A 24,909-nucleotide genomic window follows, 5' to 3' on the forward strand; every position below is an offset into this window, starting at 1 on the left:
TGCTGGCAGTGGCTCATGGCTCCAGCTCACGGCGCTGGGGAGGGACCCAGCCGCGCGCCCTCCCGGCAGGCAAGCGGCCCCCCAGCTTCTCCGGGCGCCAGGCAGTGCCCGGGGGGGCACAGAGCCGTCCTTCCCCGGGGCGATCCTGCGGGCATCCGCGGCACGTGCAGCCCGGCAGGGAGGGCAGCGGCAGAGCCCCGCGGCACGGCGGCAGCCGGGCCCCGGTCCCAGGCGGCAGGAAGCCAGCCGGGAAGTTTTGTGCCGGGATGATCCTGCGCGGGCTGGCTGCGAGGCAGCGGTGCTGCCGGCAATGCCCCTCCTCGGGCTTCAGTGCTGACCACCGGCCCCAGGAAACGTGTGAGGGAGCAGGGGGCGCGGGTGAGCCCCTGCTTTGGTGCCAGCACACAGCCCCTGTGGGCTGCAAAGTTGCAGGAAGAAGTGGCCCAGGGATGCTGGGGCCGGGGAGCCCCGCGGTCCCAGGCGGCTCTCCCGGAGAGGCGGAGGGACAGCTCCCGGGGAAGCTGAGTCCTGAGGCGCCCCGGCTCCTGGTCCGCCCCTTGGCACGGCTCGACCCGGCACTTCCCGCCCCGGGAGCCAGAGGCACGTTGGTATGGCAACCCGCACACTCCACAGGTCCCGCTGACCAATGAGGCACCGCTGCATCCCAAGGCCACCCCTCGCCAAGAGCGGGGAGCGATGCTTCCTCCAGAGCGGAGCCGGCACCGAGCGCATCCTGCATCCCTAGGCATCAGCTGTCTGCTCCAGCTATCAAGCGCTGTGAGTGTCCTGCATCCTGGGGTATCCATCGCCCACTCCAGCCAGCTGGCACTGAGAGTGTCCTGCATCCCAAAGCATCAACCATCCGGCACTGCGAGCATCCTCCAACTCCAGGCATCAGCCCTCTGGCACTGCAAGCACCCTGCATCCCCAAGCACTAGCCATCCGCTGCAGCTGGCTCCACGAAGGGGAGGAGATGAGGGATGGGAGGAAGAGGAGCAGATTCCCAATCAGGCTGAGCTCAGAGCTGCTTGCTCCAAAGCTCAGCCTCGCAGCAAACTGGTACTTCACACAATGTGTCAGAGTGAGAAGTGTCAGGCGCGTGGCAGCAGTGGGATTTCCCTGCTCCCAGAGCAACCCTGAGATGCAGTGTGCAGAACTGCCACCACAAGCATCCTGTCCCTTGCCCCAGTCCCATTTTTCCATCTGCAGTTCCCTGTCCACATCATATCCGTGCCTCACACCAGTGGGATCTCGGCTCTGCCTCCATCTAGGCTCTATTAGCTCATTAGCTTCATCTCTTATTAATGGGGGAGGAGGCAAAAAAAAAGGGGCCTGATGGAAATTACAGCTTCTGTGATTTCCCTGCTGGGAAGGGAAAGAGGGTGCAAGGAGGATGCTGCCAGGAACATCCAGAGGGGCTGGTCCCCTCCAGCACTGCAGCAAAGAGCCCAAGGGAAGGGACAAAAGCCCCCTTATGGGTTGGCATGGGGTCAATTCATCTGCACCCCACTCCAAAACAAGGAATATCCTCTGCAAACCAAGCCTTCCCTGACTATTATACCAGCTACGCTGTTGCAAGGGGACATCATTCAACACCACGAGTCAGAGGAGACCGGTGACCCACACGGGCCCTTACACCCTACCCCACCAGACCCAGTCTTCCCGAGCACCAAAGTACTTTCAGTGACACCCTTTGATGCAGGTGGGCAAGCAGGAGCAAGCAAAAGCGCCCAGAGGGGATGGGGGTTTAGGACCCTCACCTGCCCCTGGATATCTTGGGGAAGATCAAAGTGACTGGGAAGAGGCCAGCAGGGTCCTTGGGGCAAAGGCACTCGGTTCCTGACCCCAGCCCTCCTGAGAGGGCACCCTGGGCCCTCTGCTTCCAGCCTCTGCAGGAGGGTCCCCTCTCACCTGGCTCCAGTAGGCAAAGCAAGACTCAGATCTGTCCCTGGCAGGGTACCTCGAGCAGGTTTCATACTGCCTGACCCCAGACAGGCCACTCTCCCGCTCTGCGGAGCCAGCGCCAACTCAGCCAGGCCTGTGCACACTCCATGGGCAGCCTGAAGGGTCTGCAACCCAGGCGCATGGGCAGAGCGGGAGACCCAGCCAGAAGGGTGTGGGATGGGAAGCGTAGGATCAGACTGGGAGGGGAAGGGATCAGGAGACCCAGCAGCACCATGAGACCACAAGGCCAGATGTATCTGTGTCCCTGTGGACCTCCAAAGCTCCCCTTCCTGGCACCTTCCCTTTGCACCCCTGCGGGCTGTGAGGAAGGAGCAGGGCACAGCAGGCCCCTTCCCTGCGGCATCCCGGAGCTCCCGGCTGGGACAGCCTGTTTCTTGCCGTGATCATGTCCCACGAGCGGGGTGACACAAGCCCAAATCCTGTGAACCTCCCCGTGCTGCCTAGGACGGGGACAGCGCTATGGTATCGCTCCTGGCCAAAGCGTTGACAGTCTGCGGGATACAGGCGAGGTGGCAGAACAGCCACAGGAGGGTGCCAGAGCCCAAGAACACGACAGCCAAGGAGCAAGTTTGCGGGTGCAGCCCGTAACCACCCACCGAGGGAGCAAGGTCCCCCCGGCTGGGAGAGTGGCTCCATCCCAGCAGGTCCAGGGCAGCGGGGAGGCTCAAGCACCACCCTGTCTCCCTGGGCCAAGGTTTCCATGCGGTGTCACCATGTCACTGTACAGTGCCACGGTGCCGTTCCTGCTGCCTGACGCTAAGAGGAGCCCACACACAGCGCAGAAGCGGCACCGCGGCCACGGGGAGGTGACATGGGGACATGGCTCGTTCAGCCAGCTGTGGCAGCACACGGAGGACAGGAGGGGGCACCTACAGATGTGTCCCCATGTGCTGCTGCATGGGGCCACCTGAGCAGAGCCACAGAAGTGTGGGCACAGATGCACGGGACCTGTGAAGGACACCCTGCATGGACACGTAGCCGCTACACAGGCCTTTGCGGGCTGAAGGGACAGTGACAGCACTGGCAGAGGGGACAACATGGCTCTCCATGCTGGAGACATCGCTCTGGTCCCTGTGCAGGCCCTGCCTCCCCCCAGAGACAGCTGCTCAGCAGACGCCTCCTTCTTCAGGAACCAACATTGGGGCTGGTACCTGTCACAGGAGCGCGGCGGGGCTCAGCCGGGGGAGCTCATGCTGCTTCCCGACCATGCAATATTTATTAGAGGCACCACAAAGAGAAGAGGAAATAAGAGATGCACAATGCGGGGGGAGCAGACGCATCGCTCGCAGGCAGCTCAGCCCGGCGCGGCCGAGCCCGCAGGGCAGCTGATCCAGGTCCTGGGGGGTCCTGATCGGGTCTGGTGCCCGGGCAAAGGGAGGACAGCGTGACCCGTACCCCGATGCCCTGGCCATGGCCCCTGCAGCACGAGCGGAGCGTCTCGTTCCAGCAAAGGTGCAAGGTTGGGGCGCAGAGCTGAGCAAGTTGCCCAAGCAGCTCTGCACGGCCGAGCTTTGCTGCTGCGCTCAGTCCCGGGATGCCCCTGTCCCGGGACCATCCCGGCTCTCCCGGTGCAAACGCCGCCACAAACCGGCTGTGTGACGGAGAGGGCTGGCACGCCGGGCTGTGACTGGCTTCCATCACAAACCGGCGGTGACAGCCCAGCTCCTTCATGGCCCATGGATCTTGTTAAAAACTGCACGTGGCGCGAGCCGTCTGCCAGGGAAGGGGGCTGCCCAGTGCCCGCCTCTGTGGGGACCAGGGTCCCCCAACATGCTGCTTCTGGGGGGTTGAGCCGAGCACACAGCCACAGAGCAACCTTGAAATGGAGGGGAAGGAACAGGAACACCCCGATGGCAGGGACCAGCGGGTGAGTGGCTGGACAGACAGACACGGGCTCCACCAGCAAGAGCCCCCCGCGAGGTGCCCATGCCCCCCCGAGCCGGCTGGGCTCGCACTGTCCCCCTGTGCCCCTGCACTCTCCCTGCTGCCTCTTCCAGCCCTCCGTGCTCTGCCTGGGCACCAGCTCCTCCAAGGCTACGTATTTTTAAGTCACTTCTGCTAAATATTTTAGAGATTACACAGAAAAGCTCTCTGCACGGCGGCACAGCAGCCCCATCAGCACGGCAGGGGGGCCACAGCCCCCGCGGCCATTGGGGGCTACATAACACATCATCCCCGCAGCCGTCAGTGACCGACGGGCCCCGCAGGCATCTCCAGCCCATGCGACGGCGCCTGGGGCCCTCCACGCTGCACGCAGGGCAGCGTCCAGCGCCCATGTCCCCTGCTGCCCCCCGGCCCCTGCCCAGCCTGGCCCCACCGGCAGCCCCCGACCCACGGGCAGCTCTCGCCAGGCTCGGCCCCACGGCGAGGCCAGGCCCCCACAGCAGGGCCCTTGTCCCCCTGTGCCACCGGCAGAGGTGCCCGCAGGCAGCAGCGCCACAGCCGGCGCAGGGGCATCCCGAGGGCACGGGCTCAGCCTGCCGCAAGTCTGAGGGGGCCCCTGGAGACGGGCCTTCTAAGCTGACGTTTTGGGGACAGGAAAGCTATTTTGGGTTGTTTCGGAGGCAGTGTTTCCATCTCGCTCCGTCTCTCTGCTGGAGGGAGGGATGTTCTCCCAGGCACAGGGGTGCTGCTGGGCCGGGGTGCAGTGCTGCAGCCCAGCACTGCTGGGGCATCCCGGCCCCTCGGTGCCCACCAAGACCCCTGCAAGGCCAGAGCAAACCCCTCTGCATCGGCAGAACTGCGTGCCCTGTGCAGAGACCTCCGAGAGGGGCACACGGGGCTGAACAGCCACCCCCTCCCAGGGAGCCCCCATTGCTCCTGAGAGGATTAGAAGCGCCTGGCAGTTACCCAGGGAGGAGCAGGGCCTCCGGGCGCAAGACCTGCTGAGAGGCTCAGAAATAAATATGTTAATAATCAAATATCCACCCAGCGCCTGAGCTCACGGGAGGACTTTCAAGTCTAATTAGCAGCAGATTTGTACCATCGCTGTCGGGGCTCGAGGGACAACTCACGGAGGCTCCCGCAAAGCACGAGCCGTGGCTATGATTAGCGGGCGGCCTCCCCATTGCGAGGATTGCCTCCAAATCCCGCTTCTGCTCCAGGCTCAGGTAAGCCGGGATGAAAGGTGCCCTAAGGCTTCCGTCTGCACAGAGTGAGGCCCTCACTGCAAATCTGGGGGACGCAGGCAAGCGAGGAGGCTCCATCCCCAGGTGCAGGAGGTGCCCCTGCCACCCCAGACACACGTGCTGCACATTTCAGCACCGGTGCAAAGAGCTGCCCTCGCCCCACACGTGACATCGAAACCACCAGGCCCAGCACGAGACGCTGCTTGCACAAGGAAGAGCAGAAGCTGGGGCTCCATACAGAGGGATTGCGCCTGGGAAGAGGATGCTCCCGGGCTGGGGACTTGTCTGCGACACTCATCGGTCTCCACGACAGGCTGGGCCGACCAGCCGCAGCTCGTCGCAGCGCTTCGTCTAGGGCGGAGGCCGGCGCTGTCAGATCCGGCCTTTCCCTAATCCATCACGCAGGACGGGGTGCGCCCGGGAAGTCCTCCCGCAGCCCCAGCGCGCCAGGCATCTCTAGCAGGGCTGTAGCTGGCTCTGCTGCCACAGCATGGGCACAACGGGGCGCCTGGCAGGTCCCCTGGGCTCTGCGTGGGCCACTTCAAAACAGGGAGCAGCACCGGGACGGGGCCGTGGGCCTTGTGCCCAGGGCACCTCCTCCGGGATGGAGACACAGACACTGCAAGCGAAGGTGTTGGTCACCCGGGGACATGCTGCAACCACCGTCCTCTCCCCACGTGCTTTCTCCAGGGATTTTGAAGCCCCTCTCCACACCACACAGCATGTACAAACCCGCAGGCCTCGATGCCAAACCCTGGCATCCTCCAGCACCAGCGCCCTGGCCTCATCCCCCAACCCTCCACCAGCAGCACTGGGTCCTCTGCATCAGCAAGTGACGGGTTAATGGCCCCTCGCTTCCCCACCTTTATTTAGATTATTTAATTAAGAGGTGCTAAAAGCAAAGATGTATTATGCGGGGAGCAACAGGAGGCTGTAATTACAGCCAGGCTGAGAAAACAAGTGGTGGTGGGAGGCACTCAGTGTCCCCATCTTGCCCTTCCCATGGTCCTGGGGCACAACCAGCCGCAGGCAGCGGTGGGTTTGCAATGAGCCACTTCGAAATATTAAACGTTGCCTCCTCCATCCCTGATCAGCCCCAGGCAGAGAAAACTCACTGCATGGCTGGTGTGAAGGGACAAAGTCCCTGTATCTGGGGACACCTGGGGCATCCTGCAGCTTTCCTCCTTGGAGAAGCCCAAGGTGGATGCTGTGCAGGGTGGATATCCCCACAGCCCCTGTCTGCAGCCCCTGCCCACGGACAAGGGCATCGCAGCCAGGATGTGCAGGGAGCGCACGGCCACCTCCTCCCCTTGCCTGCTGCCCCTCCGCCATCCCCAGCCCTTCCCTTCACTAAATCCTCCTGCTCTCAGCCCAATCCTCTTAGGTCTCCCCACTGCAACTGCAGCGTCTTTAAATTAATGCCCGGCCGAGCGTGGGAGAGAAGGAAATTAACCCTGGGGGGAGGCAGCCTGGCCACGTGCTCCCACGATGTCTCTTTGCCAGGAAAGGCCTCCTCACCCTCGTCTGCCCCCATGGCGGGGAAGGGGCTGGATGTGCCACGGTCCAGAGCATCGACAGGCGCTGGTCCTGGTGCAACAGCACCCTCGTGGTCCCAAGCTACGGCGGGCGAAGGTGGCGAGATCCCCCCTGCCAAACACACCCCAGGGATGCAAAGCATCCCAGATCCGGAGCCTGGACGCTTGAGAGTGACAGCTCTGCCGGCACGTCCACGCCCAGCAGAGCATGGGCAGCCGGGATGCAGTCTGGTATGCAGCCGGGATGCAGTTTGGGATGCAGCCAGAATGAGCCTCTTGGTGAGCAGGACAGGCAGCCACAGAGACAAGGCCATACCCTGGAGAGACTCTGTGTCTTTGGGAAGACACCTGGGACCTACTTGGGAAAACACCTGGAGATGATTTGGGAAAACATCCAGGGCTGAAACAAGGGATCATCCCAGAAATCACCCGCTCCCTGCCCTCTCCCAGGGCAGCCGTCAGGTCCCTAAGGCCACTGTGCCCAGAGGAGCCGGGCGACGCTGCTCCCGGCGGCGGGTGCTCTTACTGATCCTCTTGTTATGTAACAAATTATTCCACTCGCATTAATGACTTTGCGGCAAAGGGGGAAATGACATGAATGATTCCTGGTGCCTGCGAGTGACTCACTTTGCCCGGCGGAGGGGAGATGCACGAGCCGGGAGCGAAGCTGCGGGGCCGGCACAGCCCACGAGCAGGCTGCCAGCCGCCTCCGAGGCACTTCCCGATGGAGAGTAGGGAGGAAAGCAGGAGACGCCCCCGGATGATGGTCCCAGGGGACAGTGGGTGGCCCGGCAGGCACAGCCCCCAGGGGACATGGGGACCAGCTGCAAACGCAAGGTGTGACATTCTCAAGGGATGCAGCATTCGCCAGACGTGGCCGCGACCCTATGGCAGATGCCACCAGACCTCCGGGCGCTCCCACCAGCAGCCCCAGCTCTGCCCTGTCCCGGGAGCACCTCCAGGATGGATGTCCCTGCCGTCACCACCAGGCCAGCCCAAGCACCCCCTGGGGCACACACGGCTCGAGGGACTTGGCAAAACCGCTGCCAAGGAGCCCCAGGGTGGGGGACCCTTGCAGAGGACCAGGCAGATTAGTGCCTTTAAAGGCATTTAGAGGCTTTCGGTAAGCAATGCAATTTAAAAAAAACAATCAATCTAGCAAGAAGTGATTATCTGAGAGGACCAGGAGAGCAGCTCGTCTCTCTAATCTTGTTAGTGAGGAGGCCACGCGCTCTCCCCGGCTCGCACGGAGATCCGCAGCTCCGGGGCCCAGCCTGAGGCCGGGCTCGGCAGAGCAGGGGGGAGACGGCTCCGTCCGGAGACCCCAGTGAGGGACATGAGCAGTGTCCAAACTCATGGGCCTGGACACGGAGAAAGTGCAGTTAAGGGAGCAGACGCATCCATGTCCTGCAGTGGGGCACAGGGCCTGGAGACGGAGGCAGGGTCCCCTTTCTGCCCACAGAGGCGCAGTGACAGAGTCTTGCCAATATCCCAGGTTGCTCCCAGTGGGAACACTGCTGTCACCGGATGGTGTTCCCAGTCCCAGGATGCTCCTATCCCGGCAGCACTCCCACACTGCACGGAGAGGACCATGGCTCCAGGGGGACATGGCACAGGGCAGCCCATCCTGTCCCCTTTTCCCTGCTCAATCTCTCTTCAGGAGCCTGTCCTGGATGGGGACCCTGCCCTGCTGACTGCCCACAACGACACGGAGCTGCAGCCCGTGGGCTGCCAGTGACCCGCTCCCTGGGGAGAGACCGTGGGCAGATCCATCCATCCCTGCCGCCAGCCGGCACCAGCCCTCAGCCCTGCCGGGCTGCAAAGGCCTGAGCATCCCCTGCCCTTCTTTTGGCGGCGGCACCAGAACTCCTGGGATTCACAGGGGATGGGGACACAACTCTGCAGTGCCCGACCTGTCACTTGCACCACTGCCTCCTGTTGGGGGGCAAAGCCACCAGCTCGTCCCAGTCGCAGCCCAGGATTCTTAGAGCTCCCACATGGATGGGAGCGGGGCCGGAGCGGGAATCGGCCCCACAGCAGCTGCACTCGGAGCTGAGTCCCCTGCCCCAGCCACGTGTGCTCAGCCTGTCCCCAGGAGCCCGGTGTCCCCAGCTGCGGGCGCAGACGGGACCCCGTCTCTCTCCGCACGCAGACGCCGGCGCCGTCGCGGGGCCGGGAGCGATGCCGGCTCGCCGAGCGCCACGGCCCGCTGCCCAGCCGGGCGCCACGGCCGCCTCGCTCCCGTGGGCACGGGCTGCCGGCCCGGATCCGCACCGGGACGAGCGCGGAGGCTGCGGCCGGGCGCGCAGGAGAGGGGCGACAGGGTGACGGCGCGCACAAGCGCACACACGTGTGCGGTGCTGCTGCCCCAAGGGCGCCTGTGCACCCAGCTGAGAAAAGAAACCTTTGGGAAGACCAAAACCCGGGGACGCCATCCCCCTGCTCCCGCGCCGGCAGCCCAGGCTGCCCACGGCAGCGTCCTGCCCCCGTCTCCCCGCTGCCGGCTCCATCTCCAAACAAGCTAATTACTTACTCGGGTCCCTTGGGGGCCGCGCCAACCCGCTTTAATTTGAAGCAAAAGGCGAATTTACTTAAAAGCCAGAATCAAACAGAGCCAGAGCAGCCCAGAGGCCTTGAACATCCTCCTAAGAGCCTCCTGCAGCTCTCCCAGGCCAGGGCTGCTCCAGAGGGCCTCCAGGCACAGGGTCACCCACCCCATGCACTGCCACTCTCCCCTAGGCGATGCCCACGAGGGTCACGGGTTAAATAGGACCCGCAGTCCTGCTGCCGTCTCCTGCTGGGGAGCTGCTTCACAGCCCCGTGCCTGCTCAGAAATAACCCCCGTGGGTCTCATCAGAGGCCCTGGATCCCCTCGCCACAAGACAGAGCCCCTCACCGTGGCGTCAGGGAGGCAGCCGGCCCGGCTCAGCCCGCCCCGCACTCGGGGCCCATCAGAGAGATTCATTTCACCAGAGGCTCATTCATCTGCAGCACGATTAAAGCCCAGGGCCAGGATCCATGCCGGCGGCAGGAGAGCGATTTGCCAGCAGATGGATTTATCATCTCCCAAGCACAGCAATTTGGCTTAAATGACACCGAACCACTTCTCCTAATGAAAACACCGCTAATGAGCGCAGCCAGCACGGGCAGGAGGGGCAGCTCCGCTCGGGGGTCCCTGCCCTCCTCTGCAGCGCGACACACGGCCAAGGCGCGAGGCTCCGCTGGGACCAGCGCGGCCCATCCGAGGAGCAGGGCACATTTGGGCCCCGCCAGCACAGCAGGAAGCAACGCGTTTGGGCCAGAGATCCCCCAGTGCTTCCCGTGCTCAGCCCTGAATGTGCCTCCGAGCTGGGACGCGGGAGGCCAAGAACAACCGCGTGGCCCCGGGCGCTGCCCCGCGGCGTGCGAGGCCAATGGCCCCCGGCCGAGGCGGGCAGGGGGCTGCAGACAAGCCAGGACAGCAAAGGGGCCGAGGCGGGGGCAGGCGCGGGGGAGGCAGCAGACACACGAGGCAGAGGCAGGCAGCGCTCCCGGGCCCTGGGAAGGTGCAGTGTCCGTCAGCGCACGGCGCCGCCACGCAGGGGCACCCCTGGGCGTCCCCTCGCCGTGCCCACCCCGGGGACGTGGCCCGGCCCGGAGGGGAGGGCGCGGGGGCGGCAGCAGCGTGGCCGGGGGAGCGGGAGATGGGCAGGGGATCGGCTCCCACGGGCACCCCGGGCAGCAGGAGCAGTCTCGGATGCGTGGCAGCCTTCGAGTTGGGGCCCGTGAAAGCCCTCCAAGTGCGTGTCAGCCCTCCCGGGCGCTTCTCCCAAGGGGATGGCCCTGCCAGGCCCCGTGCGCACACAGGAGCGGGACAGAGCGGGTGCCAGCCGTGTCCCGGGCACCCTCACGTGCAGGGGAAGGGAAAGGCGGCTCTGGGCACTGGCGAAGCGCTGCTGTGGTCTCAGACACACTCCTGTCCCGAGCCCCCCGGGACACATTCGCACGCATGGCAGCACGCACACGCATACGCATCCGCACGCACACGCATCCGCACGCACACGCATCCGCACGCACACGCACGCATCCCCACAGCCAGCCTCGCGCCCACCTCACACCCAGCCCTCTCCATCCTGCTGCTCCAGCACCCCACACACCCACACTGTTACGGGGGAGACCCCAGGGCCGCCACCGCCCCACAGTAATACTGCACCCCAGCAAGTCCTCCAAGGGGATCCCAAGGTTGCCGTGGCCAGGAGAGCCGCAGGGCCCCTCTGCGCGGGCGATGCCGGGCTCGGGGCCGCGGTACCTCCGTTGCTCTGGTCCTCTGCCATCGCTCCTGTGCCGCGGGCTGTGGCCAGAGCGCTCCCGAGGCACCGGCCCGGGCTCTGCTCGCACAGTAATCACTTGTGGCATTAGAGGGCTGGGGGAGTAATGTAATTTATGGGTGGCTTTTATTTCTCGCCAGCGTCATCTAAATATCCCGGGAATGGACTGCTTTAATTCCTAGCGGCGCAGCGTGCGCGCTTCCCTCCTCAGCGTGATGCCCGGGGCCCCCGCGCACGGTCGGGCCCGCAGGGTCCCCGGTGGCCCCGGCGCCCTCCCCGCGCGGTCCCGGCGCCCTCCCCGCGCGCCGCCCGCGGCGCCGCTTCCATTCACTCGCTCGCGGGGCTCACACACACATCCACGTGCAGCGCTCGGCAGCCCGCGGCTGCTCCCGCCAGCGCCCAGGGCGCCAAAACGGTGCTGAGGAGGGAGTGTTGCTCCGTGCTGCGATTTCCACCTGATATTTATTTTATTTTGTTTTGTGTAAATCAATGGCTTGTCGGGGATGGTGCTCTGGGTTTCCACTCTGAGCTCTTCTGCTTTTGACTGGGGCATTTTCCACCCTACTCCCTGTGTGCACAGACGGGAGCCTCATCTCCCCATCTCTGTCTCTGGGGAGGCAGCAGCACCCGCTGTTGCCCCAGCAATCACTGGAGCAGCTGTGGGTCTCTCTCCCCTCCCCACACCAAGCACTCTCTCGCTGAGCCCTCCTTGCCTCGCAGATGTCCCCATGGAGCAGGGCATCGAGGTGCCCCAAAGCCCCAGGAAAATCCCAACCTGCCCGTGCTTGTCCCCAGACTGGCCTGAGTTACAAATGCTCGGAGAGGGAGGGAACACCCACCTCCACTGCTTGCTCAGGACTTTGCTACAAAACCCTATGGCTCCCTTGGGTGCCAGGTCCCCACCACGTCCCCAGAGGGAACTCAAGGAGTCCAGGCTGGTTATGAGACGTGGCCTGGAGCCATTGCAGCCTTCCCTGAGCTCAGGCTGCACCCCCTTCTCCTCCCTTCCCCATCACTGCCATGGTTTTCCTGCAGAAAAACAACTTTTCCTCACTGAGGTGCGCGTGGAAGCAGGGACACCTTCGCCGTACACAGCCAGCGCCAGAAAGCCAATGCAGGTGGAAACTGCAGGAACGCAGCGGGACCAGCTCCCACCCCAGGAACCTGGCTCTGTCCTGGCAGCTGGAAAACGAGCCCTGGCCTGTCCCGTGCCTCAGTGTCCCACGCTGGGGAGCGGGCAGGGGCCGGCAGAGCTGCCTGCTCCCCTCTGCCCAGGGCTCTGCTGCTCGTTTGCAAGCCCAGGCAGAAAAGGTCTCAGCCTCGGAGAGACTGAAGTTTATTTTTAACCTTGGTTTGATTTAAACCCATATGGGCATTTCAAAGTTACCGGAGAAACCAAAAGTTGTGTGTGGGTTTCGAGTTCCTACACAGCTCAAAAATATCTTTCCTGCAGCACGGCCGCGCCGGCAGCCGAGCAGCATCCCCCTGCGCGGAGCAGCTCCGGAGCGACGGCTCCTGCCTTGCCACATCCTGGCAGGACAAGCACGGCCGGGACTCGGGAGCCACCCGTGCACGGGCCCCGGTGCCTTGGGTGCCAGGTACCCAGCACTGGCACATTGGCTCCGACGCAGCCCCATGGGGCAGGGAGGAACTGCCGCCCCAAGGGGGAACTGCCGCCCTGTTTCACAGCTGCTGGGACAGAGGCCTTGGAAGGGGGTGAGATTTGGCCTGATGGTCCCTCCGTGGGGGAGCCAGGGAGTCCCCAGCTCCAGCGCAGCCGCTTTGCCAGGGGACAGGAGGGGACAGGGTGTGATGGATGGACATTGGTGGTGTGACTTGGGAAGCTGGGTGCTTCCCTGCTAGGGACCCAATAGGGTCACATCTGCTCTCCTTGTCCCAAAAGCACCCACTTCACAGGCACCCTACTCCAGCCCCGAGGCAAAGCATCCCTGCCCTGGCAGGAGGCTGCACTCGTCCCTAGGTGGGGGAGACACAGGAGGGGACTGCCAGGGAGCTGCAGAGTGGCAAGAGCCACCTTGGGCAACCTCACTGCACCCCGGGATGTGGCGGGGGGTTAAGGCCTAGTGGAGGGTGCCCATCACGAAACCCCGCTGTCCAGACGAGCTCAGGAGCGGGAGTGACAGAGGGCAGCCTGGCGGGGCTGGAAGGGATCCCTGTGCCCTGCTGCCCGGGGGTAGGAGGGAGCAAGGGGGTAGGAGGGAGCGAGGAGGGGGCCTTTTGCAGAGGCTTTTTGCAAACCCGCCCGGGGGCGACTTCCCCAAGGCACCGCGGGACCCCCCCGACTCCGCCCCGGGACCGGGACCGTCGCTCTGCTGCAGCCCCGGCCCCCCCCCCGCCCCGGGCGAGGCGCGCGGGGAAGCGGGGCGGGCGGGGGCAGCTCTGCAAGCGGGCCGGGCCGGGCCGGGCCGGGCCCCCGCGCCGTGGTCCCGAGCGGCTGCTGCACCTTCCCGCGGCGGGCGCCACTCACCCGTGAGCTGGTCGTAGGAGCCGTCCAGGTCCCGCGAGTCGGACAGACTCTCCTTCCTGCCCTTGCTCCGCATCTTCCCGCGGCGGGGAGCGGCGGCCGGGGGGGGGAACCGGGACGGCTCCGCCGCCCGCCCCCGCCCCGCCGCCCCCGGCGCTCCCCGCGGCGGGAGGCGCCCGGCGAGGGGCCGGCAGCGCCGCTCGGCTCCGCTCCGCGCTCCGCGCCGCTCCGCTCGGCTCGCAGGAGCGCGCGCCGCCCCGCGCCCCGCGCCCGCCGCCGCCGGGGCTGGGCACGGCCGCCCCCTCCCTCCTTCCCTCCTTCCTTCCCTTCCTTCCTTCCCTCCCCGCCTCCTCGCGGAGCCGCCGGCCCGGCCCCTGTTGCAAACCCCGCGGGGAAACTGAGGCACAGCCGAGGCTGGGCGGGGGCTGCAGGACCCCCGGGGCTGCCCCAAGGGGAGGCTCCCGGGAAGAGCCCGGTCAAGAGCTCCCGATGCCCGGGCGCAGCCGGAGGTGGCGTCGGATCGGGGGAGCCTCAGAGCAGCCTGATGAGCCCTCAATAGCGACCGGAGGTCTCCCAGGAAGGAGAAGGACGGGAGATAGGGTGGACATGGGGCGCTCCCGGAGTGTCAGCTCCCAAACCAGGATGCTCCCAGGGGCCACAGGGAGAAGTCACTTTTGGACTGGGAATTGCCGAGGCAGGAGCACCATACCTTGCCACCCTGTGCAGCGCAGGGCTGGTGGCTCTCTGCAGTCCTGCGGCCCAAGGGCTGAGCAGGGACACAGGCTCCCCTGCCGGCCCCCACTGGGGTGACTTTGTCCCGGGCGATTGCAAGGAGCGGGTGAAGCAGCAGCACAGCCTGCAGGAGCTGCCAGGAGAGGAGCTGGGCACACGTGGCCCCGGGCCCTGCATCCCACTGCCCCCCACTGCATTACGATGCCAGTCCCAGCGATGCCGCCTGTGGCCCTCGCCCTGGGCAGAGGCAGCAGCCCCCGCCACGACAGAGCCCCACGCTGGGCACTCGCCCCCCGGCCGCCCCGGGCCCCTCCACGAGCCGCGGGCCGCAGGCACGGGGCTGGCGCGGCGGGGAGGGCGGGCGGGCGCTGCGGCGGCAGCGTGTTGTCAGCGTGCTTTGGTGTCAAGCCATGAAAGAAGCCGCCTTAGCGAAGCAGCGATGCTTAGCAACTGCCTGCATCTAAAAATAAGAGCCATTTAGCGAGGAAAGCGCGGCGGAGGAAGGCTTGGAGAACGCCGGGGGAAACGCGCTCCCCCAGCCCTCCCCGCAGCCCGGCCGTGAGCCCTGGGCTCAGCGCGGGGCTGAGGGGCTCCCGGGCAGCCGCGTGGTGCCCGGTGTGGGTGCCCAGCAGGGTTTCGGCAGCGGAGCCGCGCGCCAGGGGCGGCCCTGACGTGAGGGCCTGGCAGAGCCGCCCGGGGCAGGTTTTCACCTCTGCCATCCGCGGTCCGTGGGGAGGAAACGCGGCTATTTTTATCTCTGCTAAGAGCTGCCGCTGCCGCAGGCGAGCGCGAGGCGCCCTGCTGAGCTGGGCAGAGCGGGAGTGCGGGTGCTGCGGGGCAAGACGGGGCACCAAGCCCACCCCAGGGTGTCCGGACAGCTGAGGGGCCCTCCGCTCACAGGCACTCTTGTTAGTGGGTGCCAGGAGCCTTGCTGGGATTCACGGCTCTTGGCCTGGGAGCCTTGTTCCTTGCGGGAAAGGCACAGCCTGCTCTGGGCAGTGGGAGCCGGGGCTGTGGGACACACAGAACAGTCACAGAGGCGGCTGTGAGGCTCACCAGGTGGCCTGAGGACACGCGGTTCCAGCTCCGGGACGCTTGCTCCCAGCACTGCCGGGTGCACCGGTTCCTGCAGAGCCCCATGGAAGAGTCCCCAGACTCTGCACCAAACCTAGGACGACCTCAAGCTGCTCCCGTCCACGTGAGCAAGGCTGGAAAGGAGCATTCGGCATCACCACACCGGGCTGGGGCACAAGGGAGCTGCCGCCCCAGGCAGGAGCCCGAGCCACAAACCCCCCAGAAGGAGCTGGCGGCGGCTCTGCCGGGGGCAGCGGGGACAGAAAAAGATGCAATTTGACACTTCATTAGGTAACCACACGGCATTGATCTGCCCGTGCAGCCTCCGCCTTGTCTAATTGCATATCTCCATCCTTATTAATTCTATTGGAAAAGCAGGGAGCAGAGCTCAGAAGCCTGATCCTATCTTCAGGAAATTTCAAACAGAGATGTAATTGCCAAGTGCTTTAAATCACGGTGCGTTATTCATTGTTAACAGTATTTTAAAGCCACTGTCAGCAAGAGCCATCCTCGGGACGTGCTCTCAGCACATGCCATTAATCTTATTTTGGCTGCGGTCACCGGGTGCCTCTGGGCTCAAGTTTAGGGACAAGTTTAGGGACAGCCCTGCTGCCCGCCAGGACGAGGCCTCGTGAGCATGTGCCGAGCTGGGATGTGGGACTTGGTGGCGGCTTCCCTTCCTCAGAGCTTGGGAAGCTGCCCATGGAACCCACTGGGCAACTAAAATGCTCATCCCTGGGCATGGGCTCCTGGCAGGAGCTGAGAGTCCCCAGGACAGGGACCAGCAGCTGGGGAAGGAGCAGGGGGGAACTGCTGACCCTTTGATCCAGCGACTCCCTTTCTGCAAACCCACCTAGCTCCTGCAGGCACCACCCAGCAGGGACACGCAGGGAGGTGAGAGCCACTGTGAGATTCAGACCTGGGGAGAATTTGAGCTCCTAAAAATCCCGCAGATCTACGGGAGGAACAGATGCCTGCAAGCTGCCGGGTGAGCCTTGTGAAGGGGAGGGCTGCAGGAGAGGGGGGGCTGCATTTGCAAAATGCAAAACAGCAGGTGGGAGAAATCTGAGTGCGCGGGAGGGAGAAGGGACTTAGCATCACACGTTGCATCCTCGAAAGCTGGTCACCCGCCTCGCTCAGCCAGCGGGGAGGGATTCCCCACTCCTGCCATGAGGCTCTGCTCCCGGCCTCATCCCTTCTCTGCTGCTGCTGCAAAACTGGTGCAAAACAAGGGCAAAGCAGCAGGATTGTTTGGAAGGGCTCACTGAAGGGGAACCAGGTACTTTGCCCAAATTCACCTGCTCCCTTTACCCAGCCTCCAAGGACCCAAATGAAAACAGCAGCCACCTGCTGGCATTGGCCCCAGGACTGAGGATTCCAGCTTGCCCGGGAGGGCCAGGACATGGAGAACGACAAGTTTCACGGGATGGTTGAGTGGGAGGAGACCTCTGGAAACAATCTACTCCAATCTCCTGCTCAAGCAGGACACCAAGAAAACTGCACCCAGGACTGCGCCCAGGTGGGTTGTGAGTATCTCCAGTGAAGAAGAGCCTCTCTTGAGGCTCACTAAGGAGGCGAAGGGAAATCCGTGGGGCAGCAGCCCCGTGGCCGGTGCCACTCCACGTGCTGCCAGGAAGCTCCTGTGCTGCAGGACGCGGTGCTTCCAGCCGCGAGCAGACGGGCACGCGGCCTCCTGCGCTGCAAGGGCAGCTCCCCCCAGTCATGGCTTAGCTCAGCTCCGCGGGAGGGGATGTCCCTGCTGCGGTGGCAGCCTTGGAGCGCTTGGTGCCCTTGGATTGTGTCTGCAGCTCATGTCTCTTTTCCAGCCTCCCAGGAGCTTTGCAGCAGGAGGACTCAAATCCGTCCTGAAAACAGCCACAGTAAAGGGGCCAAACCAGGGTGCAGAGGGGCCGCGGGCCTGGGCAGGGGCACCAGCGCTTGCGGGGGGCTGGGACGGCAAGGGGCTCGGAGCCGCTGCGCAGGGCAAAGCCAAGGGCCAGTGTGCGGCCCCATCACTGGAGCGTCCTCACCCCCACACCGAGAACCTGCGCAGGGCCTGGCTGAACCCTGGAGCAGGGGGGCTCCCACTAATTAGCCACTAATTGCTCCGAGAGGGAACTAGCAAAGCCCAACCTGTGCTGGGCTGTAGCAGAGTGAGCTGCCAGCCCTGGGACCCAGCAGGGCTCCGTGGCGAAAGGGATGAAGGCTCAGCTGGAAAGCGGAGCTGGAGAGGAGCCCAGCCCTGCGGGGGCACGAGGGTCCCTGCACATCGCGCCGCAGCCTCCCCATCGCCCTCGGGACCCCAGGGAGCTCCCGGCCCCCGGCAGCGAGCTGGCAAGGCTCCGAGCTGTGCTGCAGCGAGCGGCAAACCCGCCTCATTTAATCTATTCAATTGGATTCAATTTCCAGCCACATGATTCAATTAGCCCTGGAGGGACAGCACGGGGGAGCAGAGGCCGCGGAGCGCAGCCCGGCCGGCAGCCGCCGAGCGCGGAGGACAGAGCGGGATCGGAGCCGCGGCGGCTCCCACCGGAGCTGGGACTCCCGCCTGCCCCCCTGGGACACGCTGTGACGGCAGCAGCCGCTGCGGGGCCGGAGCCCTGGGCTGCTGAGGAGATGGGGGCTCGTCTGCGCCCGAGCTGCCGGGCTGCTCCCGCAGCCAGCGCCAGGCTCGGCGGCGATGGTCCCCGCGCAGCCTGGCGCGACAGACGGCAGGGGACACGGCGCGCGCTGCTGGCACACACGGCCGTCCCCCGGGGCCCCGTGGCCAGGCTGCCTGTCCCCAGCCCGTGTGCGGCAGCCGCGGGAAACGCGGCCCAGCGCGGCCGGCTGGCTCCCCGCTGCAGCCCCTCTGCAGCCCGCGGGCCCGGCTCTGCCTAACGCCTGGGCTTGTGTCTGCCCTCCCTCCTCAGGAAAAGGGCAAGTCCTGGGGGAAAAGTTGATCCTCTCTGCGATCCTTTTGTGCCTGCAGCTCCCCAGGCGGAGCTTTGCCCCTTTCCTTGGAGGTTACAGCACCGGTTGGAGCCTGCCCTAAGCCCCATGACGCCCAAAGAGACAGACTCTGCCCAGCACGACCCTGTCCGGCGCACAGAGCATGCAGCGCCTGCTCATCCCACCAAGCACTGAGCAGGGAAACAGAGTCCAGAGGAGGGATGAGAATAAATAACGGAGAGGCATTAGCGCTGACAGGGAGGCAGAGCGCTGCTTGCCATGGCCAAGAGCCCGCTGTGCATCTCACCTGCAGGCTGCTGGCCCCACACCAGCCCCGTGACGCCGGACAGCAGCCGCGACCCCGCAGGGACGACGGAGCCCACGCTGCGCCGGGCGGCAGCGGGGACGGACGCAGGCTCCCCTGCTCTCCGGGCTCGACTGCACACGGGTGGGAAGCAGGGGAGGCGAATGGGGCACGCGGGAGGGCCGAGCGCCCCTTGGGAGAGAGCTCCGGGCCCCGCTTTGCTCGGGAAGGAGCTTGGAGAGCTCCAGCCGGCCCCGAGCGGGCCAGGGAGGCGCGGGGAGGTCAGTGCGGGACGTGAGCTGCCTCCCACCGGTGCATGAAAAATGGCACCTGTAAGAGCTGGGGAAGGAGAGCTGGTACCAAAAACCACACTGGCACTTACAAATCAATTTTTAATAACTCCTTCCAAAGTTTAGCTCAAACTCAATTTTTCTCCTACAGAATTTGGTCATTATTTTGTAAAATATTTGTCTCCCTGCAGCAGCTGCCTAATTTAAAGGCAGCAATCTGATTTCTCCCCACATTCTCCAAGCCTTAAAAACAGCTCTTCCAATAATAGACTGGATTATGAATTAGGCATAATAAAATTTACTCAACTGTTCAGATCAGATGCAGGAAAGTTCAGAGCCACAAGTCACATTGAGGCTGAACACTGGAGTTAAACGACTTTCTGCGCTGTTCAAGCTGGCCTCAAACCCAAGGACAGGTGTTGTGGCGATGAACTAAACACCCCAATTTGCAGCGGGATTGGCTGCTGTGCCACCAAGCGGGTGACAGGGCCACCCCGCACATGGCCCTCACCCACACACTCAGCATCTGGCAGCGCGGGGAGGACACCCCAGGATCCTGCAGCGCCTCCCCAAAGTGCCCTGCTCACCCCTGCAAGAACCGACACGGCACACGCCAAGGGGACAGGGCTCTGCTATTTATTGAGCTCCAGGTTTGTATGTACATCCATTTACAGCGCTCGGTTCCGTGACAGTGCGACAAGGGGATGTGTCACAGGCTTCCCCAGCTCAGCCTTTGCTGAGGGCCACCCTCAGGAGCTGCTCCAGGGCACAGTCCACAGCCCTAAACAGGATCAAGGAAAAGGAGGCACAGGGACACTTAGTTGATTTGATGCTCCCACAGTGGTGGTGCCAGCGCCAGATCAAAGGAGGCAACTCAAGCCACCCTTGGGAAGGAAACCCCCCCAAAGGAAGGAGACAGCACAGTAAGAGCTCCCCCTTTGCACTGCAGACAACAGTGCCATGAGCTGCAAAGCAGCACCATTCATTTACAGAATCAGAATCACAGACCAGTTGGGACACGTCTGGAGATCGTCTGGTCCAACCTCCTGCCCAAGCAGGATCAGCTAGAGCAGGCCCTCCAAGGCCAGGTCCAGTCAGGTTTCGAGTAGCTCCAAGGATAGAGACTCCACAACCTCTTTGCAACCTGTTCCAGCCTTCAATCACGCTCAGAGTATGGAAGTGTTTTCTTACATTCAAGTGGAGTTTCTTGCGTTTTGACCTGTGCCTCTTGCCTCTCGTCCAGTCACTGGGCACCACTGCGCAGGGTCTTGTTTCACCCTCTCGTCACTCTCCCATGAGTTATTTATAAACGTTGATCAGATCCTCCCAACTCTTGTCTTCTCACAGCTACAGTCACAGCGCTCTCAGCCTCTCCTGGGATGAGATGCTCTAGTCCATCCATCACCTCCAGTTGCCCCTGGAGAAGTGGGCCTCTTCTATATGCCCTGGTCTGCTCACAAGCACAGGGATTTTATGGAGCCCGCTTGCCCTCCCAAACGCCATCCCTCTGACGCACCACCAGCAGGAAAGCAAACACGGGCGCCTGGCTTCAGCTGATAAAAGCCAAACAATTTAGAGCTGAGGAAAAGCATCCTCTGCTGGGAGAGCTGGTACCCCCAAGGAAAACCCACACTCCTCGTCTGGATTTGTGGCCTGTGGGTGGCCAAGGATGTAGTATTCAAAATCTCATGCTTACGGCAGGCAAAGCTGAAACATTAATTTCATTAACATGTGTTAGCCCAAATAAGCTTTGCCAAAAAAATGGCAGAGAATGAGCATGATGTTCACACCACTCACACTACTCCAACCTAGGAGGCTAAGAGCAGGACTAGGCACTTTTTAACATTTTTTTTTCTAGGAAAAAAAAAAAAAAAAAGGGTGGATCTGGGATATAAATAACTTCTCCGTTCAAGCTGTAAGTCAGGGCAGGTCTTACTGTCACTGCTGGGAGCTGAGGGTGCATGAACAGAGAGCGGGTCTATTCCTGAGCGGGCTCCGTCTCACCCGGGCACCTCTCTTGAGCAGGAAGGGCTCCCTGTGGCCCTGCTCTTAGAGCATCATCCTGGAGCTCTTCCCTAGGAAGTTCTTGTCGGGTCTCAGCACACTGTTGCTGTAAGTCATTTCGCGAAGACTGGTGTTCAAGCTAGAAAATTAAGTAACTACTTCTCCAGCTACATTTTAATTGTAGTAGCTACAAGCTACACTCTAGGGAAGAAATGGGGACTTCTTAGCTCATGAAGTTCACTCAACAGCTACAAACCTGTGCAAAGCAGGAATTGCTATGAGGAAGAGGAAGATTGTCGCAATGCAGTCTCTGATGGGCACTGTAGGGAACAGGAGGAAGGATTTGGCCTCTCCCCTGCCCCAAGAAAATACAACAGCTTAAAAAAAATCCCAACAACCTTAGAAACAGCAGAGATGAGATGAGCTACTGGAAACAACAGTGACCCAAAACAAAGATGGTTTCAGTTACCAAGTTCTCTGATGACCCATATCCTTGCATATCATCTCAGACAGAACCCTATAAGCCAGCAATTTTGCAGACAAAGTTTTTCTCCAGTAATAATGAGGGCTGGTTTAAACCTTCTGACACCAGTGTCCAACAGTAAGCAGGGCCTGCTCCTTAAGAAACCTGTTTTATACCCCAATACCATTCCCAAGGATACTGAAACCTGTTGCAGGATGGCAGTGGATTTGACCTACAAAATGTTGGACAAAGGATTGATCCAGTCTGACTTAAAAAAAATGGCCTTTACCTGGGGGCAGAGATCTACCCTATAGAGCAGGCGAGCAATCTCAACCCAGAATTGCCTCACACAATGGACTGGCTTTATTGTTTTGGTTGTGAGCTTTCCTCAGCTCTGCTACAAAGGTTTTCAGTGCATCTTCCCTGAGGCTGCAGAGGGAATCTCCCATTGCTACTCGCCAGGAAGAGCTGCCCACCCCGATGGCACCTTGCAAAATTGCTCCCTCCTCCTCCTCCTCCACACGGCAATCACCTCTCCTGAGCCACATTTCTCTTGGAACACACTCCTTTGGGATCAAACACACAGCAGCAAGGCTTCCCCCCCAGCAGAAACGCAGTCCCTTTATGCAGGCGGCAGGCAGGGCGCACCGGCCGCAGACGTGCAGTGTCCCCGCCGGCCAGGCCCGTGTCTGCTCAGCCCTGCGCGGAGGCCGTGCCCCGGTTCACGAGATGGTGGAGAATTCTTTCAGCAGGAGCTCCTGGCTCAGTGTGTTGAACGCGAGGTTCTTCCTCACATTAATGCTGATGGACCGAACCTGGCGAAGAGAAAACAAGACATTTTAGCCAAGAAACTTCTCTGTGCTCCTGGTGCGTGCTGCAACTTGGACACTGTCAGCTTTCCCGTTCAACATGGAGCTGTTTTGTGTGCTGGAAGAGCCCCAGAGAACTCCCTGCAGCCAATTCTCACTGAGGCTCCAGCTCAGTGAGACATCCCCAAGGATGCTCCAGCTGCTTGCTGGAGTGTCCGCAGCGATGTCCTATCAGAGAACCAATTCCCAGGGAGGCAGGGAGGATCGGAGAGGGTTCTCTGCCTCCATGCATGAGCTAGCTTGACCTGAGGAGCTTCCTGCAGCCAGGCATGGGGGAAGGCAGCACTTCTAGGCTGCGATGGGCAGAGCGTTTTCTGGCAGTGCCCTTGGCGTGCTCGCTGCTGTCTGGCTGGACGCAGGGCACAGTCGCTGCCCTGTTGCAAAGCCAGGCCCTTGGGGCCGGGCACAGGACAGGAGCCACACAACCGTGCTCTAACCAGCGGTTACGGGCCTAGCTGGTGGCGAATGCGCACAGCTGCCTCGCCGGGGCTGGAGTCTGCTGCGTGCAGGTTGGGCCCAGTGCCTTACACCGCATCGCCAGCTATTTCCAAGGGAGTTTCCTTGCCCCTTCAATGCTGCCCCTGCTTACGGTCGCCTGTGCTGAGTGCAAGGAGGAGCGGGACAGCATCGCTGTGTGGCAGCCTCCCTTCCCCCTCCGCGCGTGCGGGCGCACGGGCCAAATACGCGGCCCCAGACTGGGCTCAGTCTCTGCTGCACTCGGCAACGAGAAAACAAAGTCAAACATCATCTGTGTCAGCGACTGTGCGGCAGTGACAGAAAGCAAAACTGACACAAGCTCATCCAAACAATGGGATTACAGTTCCCAGAGACTCGGAGTCTGTGATAATAAGGATGTTGCTGACCTGGTTAGTGCTTCGTGCCTTTTAAAAGCATTGCGGGATGAATTACATAGAAACAGAATGAGGACTAGAACAGTTAGGGCTGGAAGAGCAAGTGGGCAGCATTCATACAGTCGAGGGTCCCACTTGCCATCCTGGTGAAGAAGAGAAGAGGGAGGGCAGAAAGCTCCCAAAGGGCAGGACGGGTAAAAGACACTGGGAAGCAAATCAAAACATGGAAGGTTAAAAGGGAAAGCTGTGCAATGAGCCCCAGCGAGCCTTGCTGCCAACGCAGACCCTAACAACCCAAGCAAGCTGGCACAAATGCTTGTGCTTATAGTGCGGGTGTTTAAGTGGTTTGCACTGGGCTTTGTCCCCTCTCCCAGGAGACTGGAGTCCTGCTGATAAGATTTGGGCCCAGTCCTACTGACAGTTCCCACCTCGGTGATCAAGCCCACCCTGACAAGGGGAGAACACGAGGCTAAACAGGCATGGAGAGCCCTGTGTCCTGGGAAGCAGGACTGCCTGCAGAAAAGGGACTGATGCCACAAGCAGGGTGTGAGCTCGTACCCCTGTGCTGACCAGCAACACTCCCATGGGTCCCAGCAGCAGGAAGAAAAAATCAAAATTGAGGTCCTGGCCTCAGGAACTGCTGCCAGGGCCAAGGCAACAGCAGTAGGGGATGCCAATTCATATTCCCATTGGAAGTCTCTAGGAAGGACAAGGTGCCAGCCCCCTACAAGCCCAGAGGGGGAGGCTGAAGGAGCACACCATGAGAGCAGCAGGCTCCGTGGACACTGTAGCTGAGGGGCAGAACCTAAGAAATTCAGCTGGATTAGTTTGCAAAAGGAAAGGTTAGAAGGAACACAGCAAACACCCTCCTATATGTAAATATCATTTCCATAAATCTCTTCCTAGTGTTTCCCCTGCTCTAAACCAACAAGTTCAAAAGGTCAGAAAAGCCCAAATTAGAGTTAAATCACTTTATCTTCAGCACTAAGGCTCAGCACAGGGAGCTGGGGCTCATCTCTTTTTTGGAGCTGGAAGAGAAGACAGTGACACAGGAGGGTGTCAGCCCATAACAAGGAGAAGCTTCAGATGCTTCCTGCAGCCTGGCCGAGCGGATCCATCTGCGAGGCTGCGCCCCAGGTCCTCCTCCCTCACCATGCGGGAGCTGCCAGCGTGAGAGCTACCAGAGCTCTTTGGAGTCACTTATGTAAGGGGCCAAAAACCAGCCTTAAAAAGTAAGCTCACAGCTTTAACGTTTACTTTGCAAGGAAATGAAAGCAGAGACTGTGTCCTCTCTCATTTCTGTAAGGAGCATGCTGGGACCAAAAAATTCTGAGATTTTTTTTCCCCCTATTAGCAACTCAGACCACATTTAAGCTGCAGATTTTGAAGAAATGGAAAATTCATGAAATGCTGACATCACCTGTAGAGTGAACAACAACCAAATGAGAGAAAGAATGAATTGGGGCATTAGCTATGTGAGGAAAACTTGGTTTAATATTGAGCATCATTACAGCTGGGCTTGTGCAACATCATAAGGGCATTCCTATTTTGGAGTAAGTCACATCAGTTAAAAGGTTTCCAATCAACAAGCCACTCTTAAGGAACATGTACGATCAGGAGGGTTTACACTGACTACTATATCTAATTAAAAGTCAAATTAGTGTAATTTCCTCTACAGAAATCAATTCCTAATCAGACTATTTCTAGACTGTTGAAATCTATCCAACTGTAAAAGCAGTGGACACTCTGGAAAGATACTGAATCTTTCTACACATCCCTTCAGCTGCAATGTGAGGCTCTGAAAGCCCACATCCACACCAGCCCCTCTAGGAAAAGTAGCACAGACCTGAAATGACATACTCGAGGTTTCAAAGAAAAATTGTTAGGAAACTTCCAAACTTCCTTTCTTTATTCCCCTCAAAGGCAGCACAACAGGCTAGAAAACCCAATTGATAAAACTCTCTATATATC

The 24,909-nt window shown here is 61.5% G+C and overlaps 2 protein-coding genes across 7 annotated transcripts in view; both read right to left on the reverse strand.

Annotated features, from left to right (window-relative positions):
• Positions 1–13,556, reverse strand: part of KCNIP2 (potassium voltage-gated channel interacting protein 2) — a 29,551-nt gene extending 15,995 nt beyond the window's left edge. For 2 of the 3 annotated variants that reach the window (XM_088528687.1, XM_088528685.1), the window contains exon 1: positions 13,424–13,556. In XM_088528687.1, the coding sequence (XP_088384813.1) occupies positions 13,424–13,496 (73 nt within the window). In that variant the 5' untranslated portion in view covers positions 13,497–13,556. The remainder of the gene's footprint in view (positions 1–13,423) is intronic. The other variant, XM_088528688.1, reaches the window with a different exon arrangement.
• Positions 13,557–21,870: 8,314 nt separating this feature from the next.
• ARMH3 (armadillo like helical domain containing 3) overlaps positions 21,871–24,909 on the reverse strand; it is a 121,454-nt gene continuing 118,415 nt past the window's right edge. For 3 of the 4 annotated variants that reach the window (XM_088528701.1, XM_088528700.1, XM_088528699.1), the window contains one exon: positions 21,871–22,033. In XM_088528701.1, the coding sequence (XP_088384827.1) occupies positions 21,941–22,033 (93 nt within the window). In that variant the 3' untranslated portion in view covers positions 21,871–21,940. The remainder of the gene's footprint in view (positions 22,034–24,909) is intronic. The other variant, XR_015913594.1, reaches the window with a different exon arrangement.

Source organism: Tinamus guttatus, unplaced genomic scaffold (assembly GCF_059628265.1).
Source record: "Tinamus guttatus ecotype Peru unplaced genomic scaffold, ASM5962826v1 Tinamus_guttatus_pri_ptg000314l, whole genome shotgun sequence".
Classification (NCBI taxonomy): Eukaryota; Metazoa; Chordata; class Aves; order Tinamiformes; family Tinamidae; genus Tinamus; species Tinamus guttatus.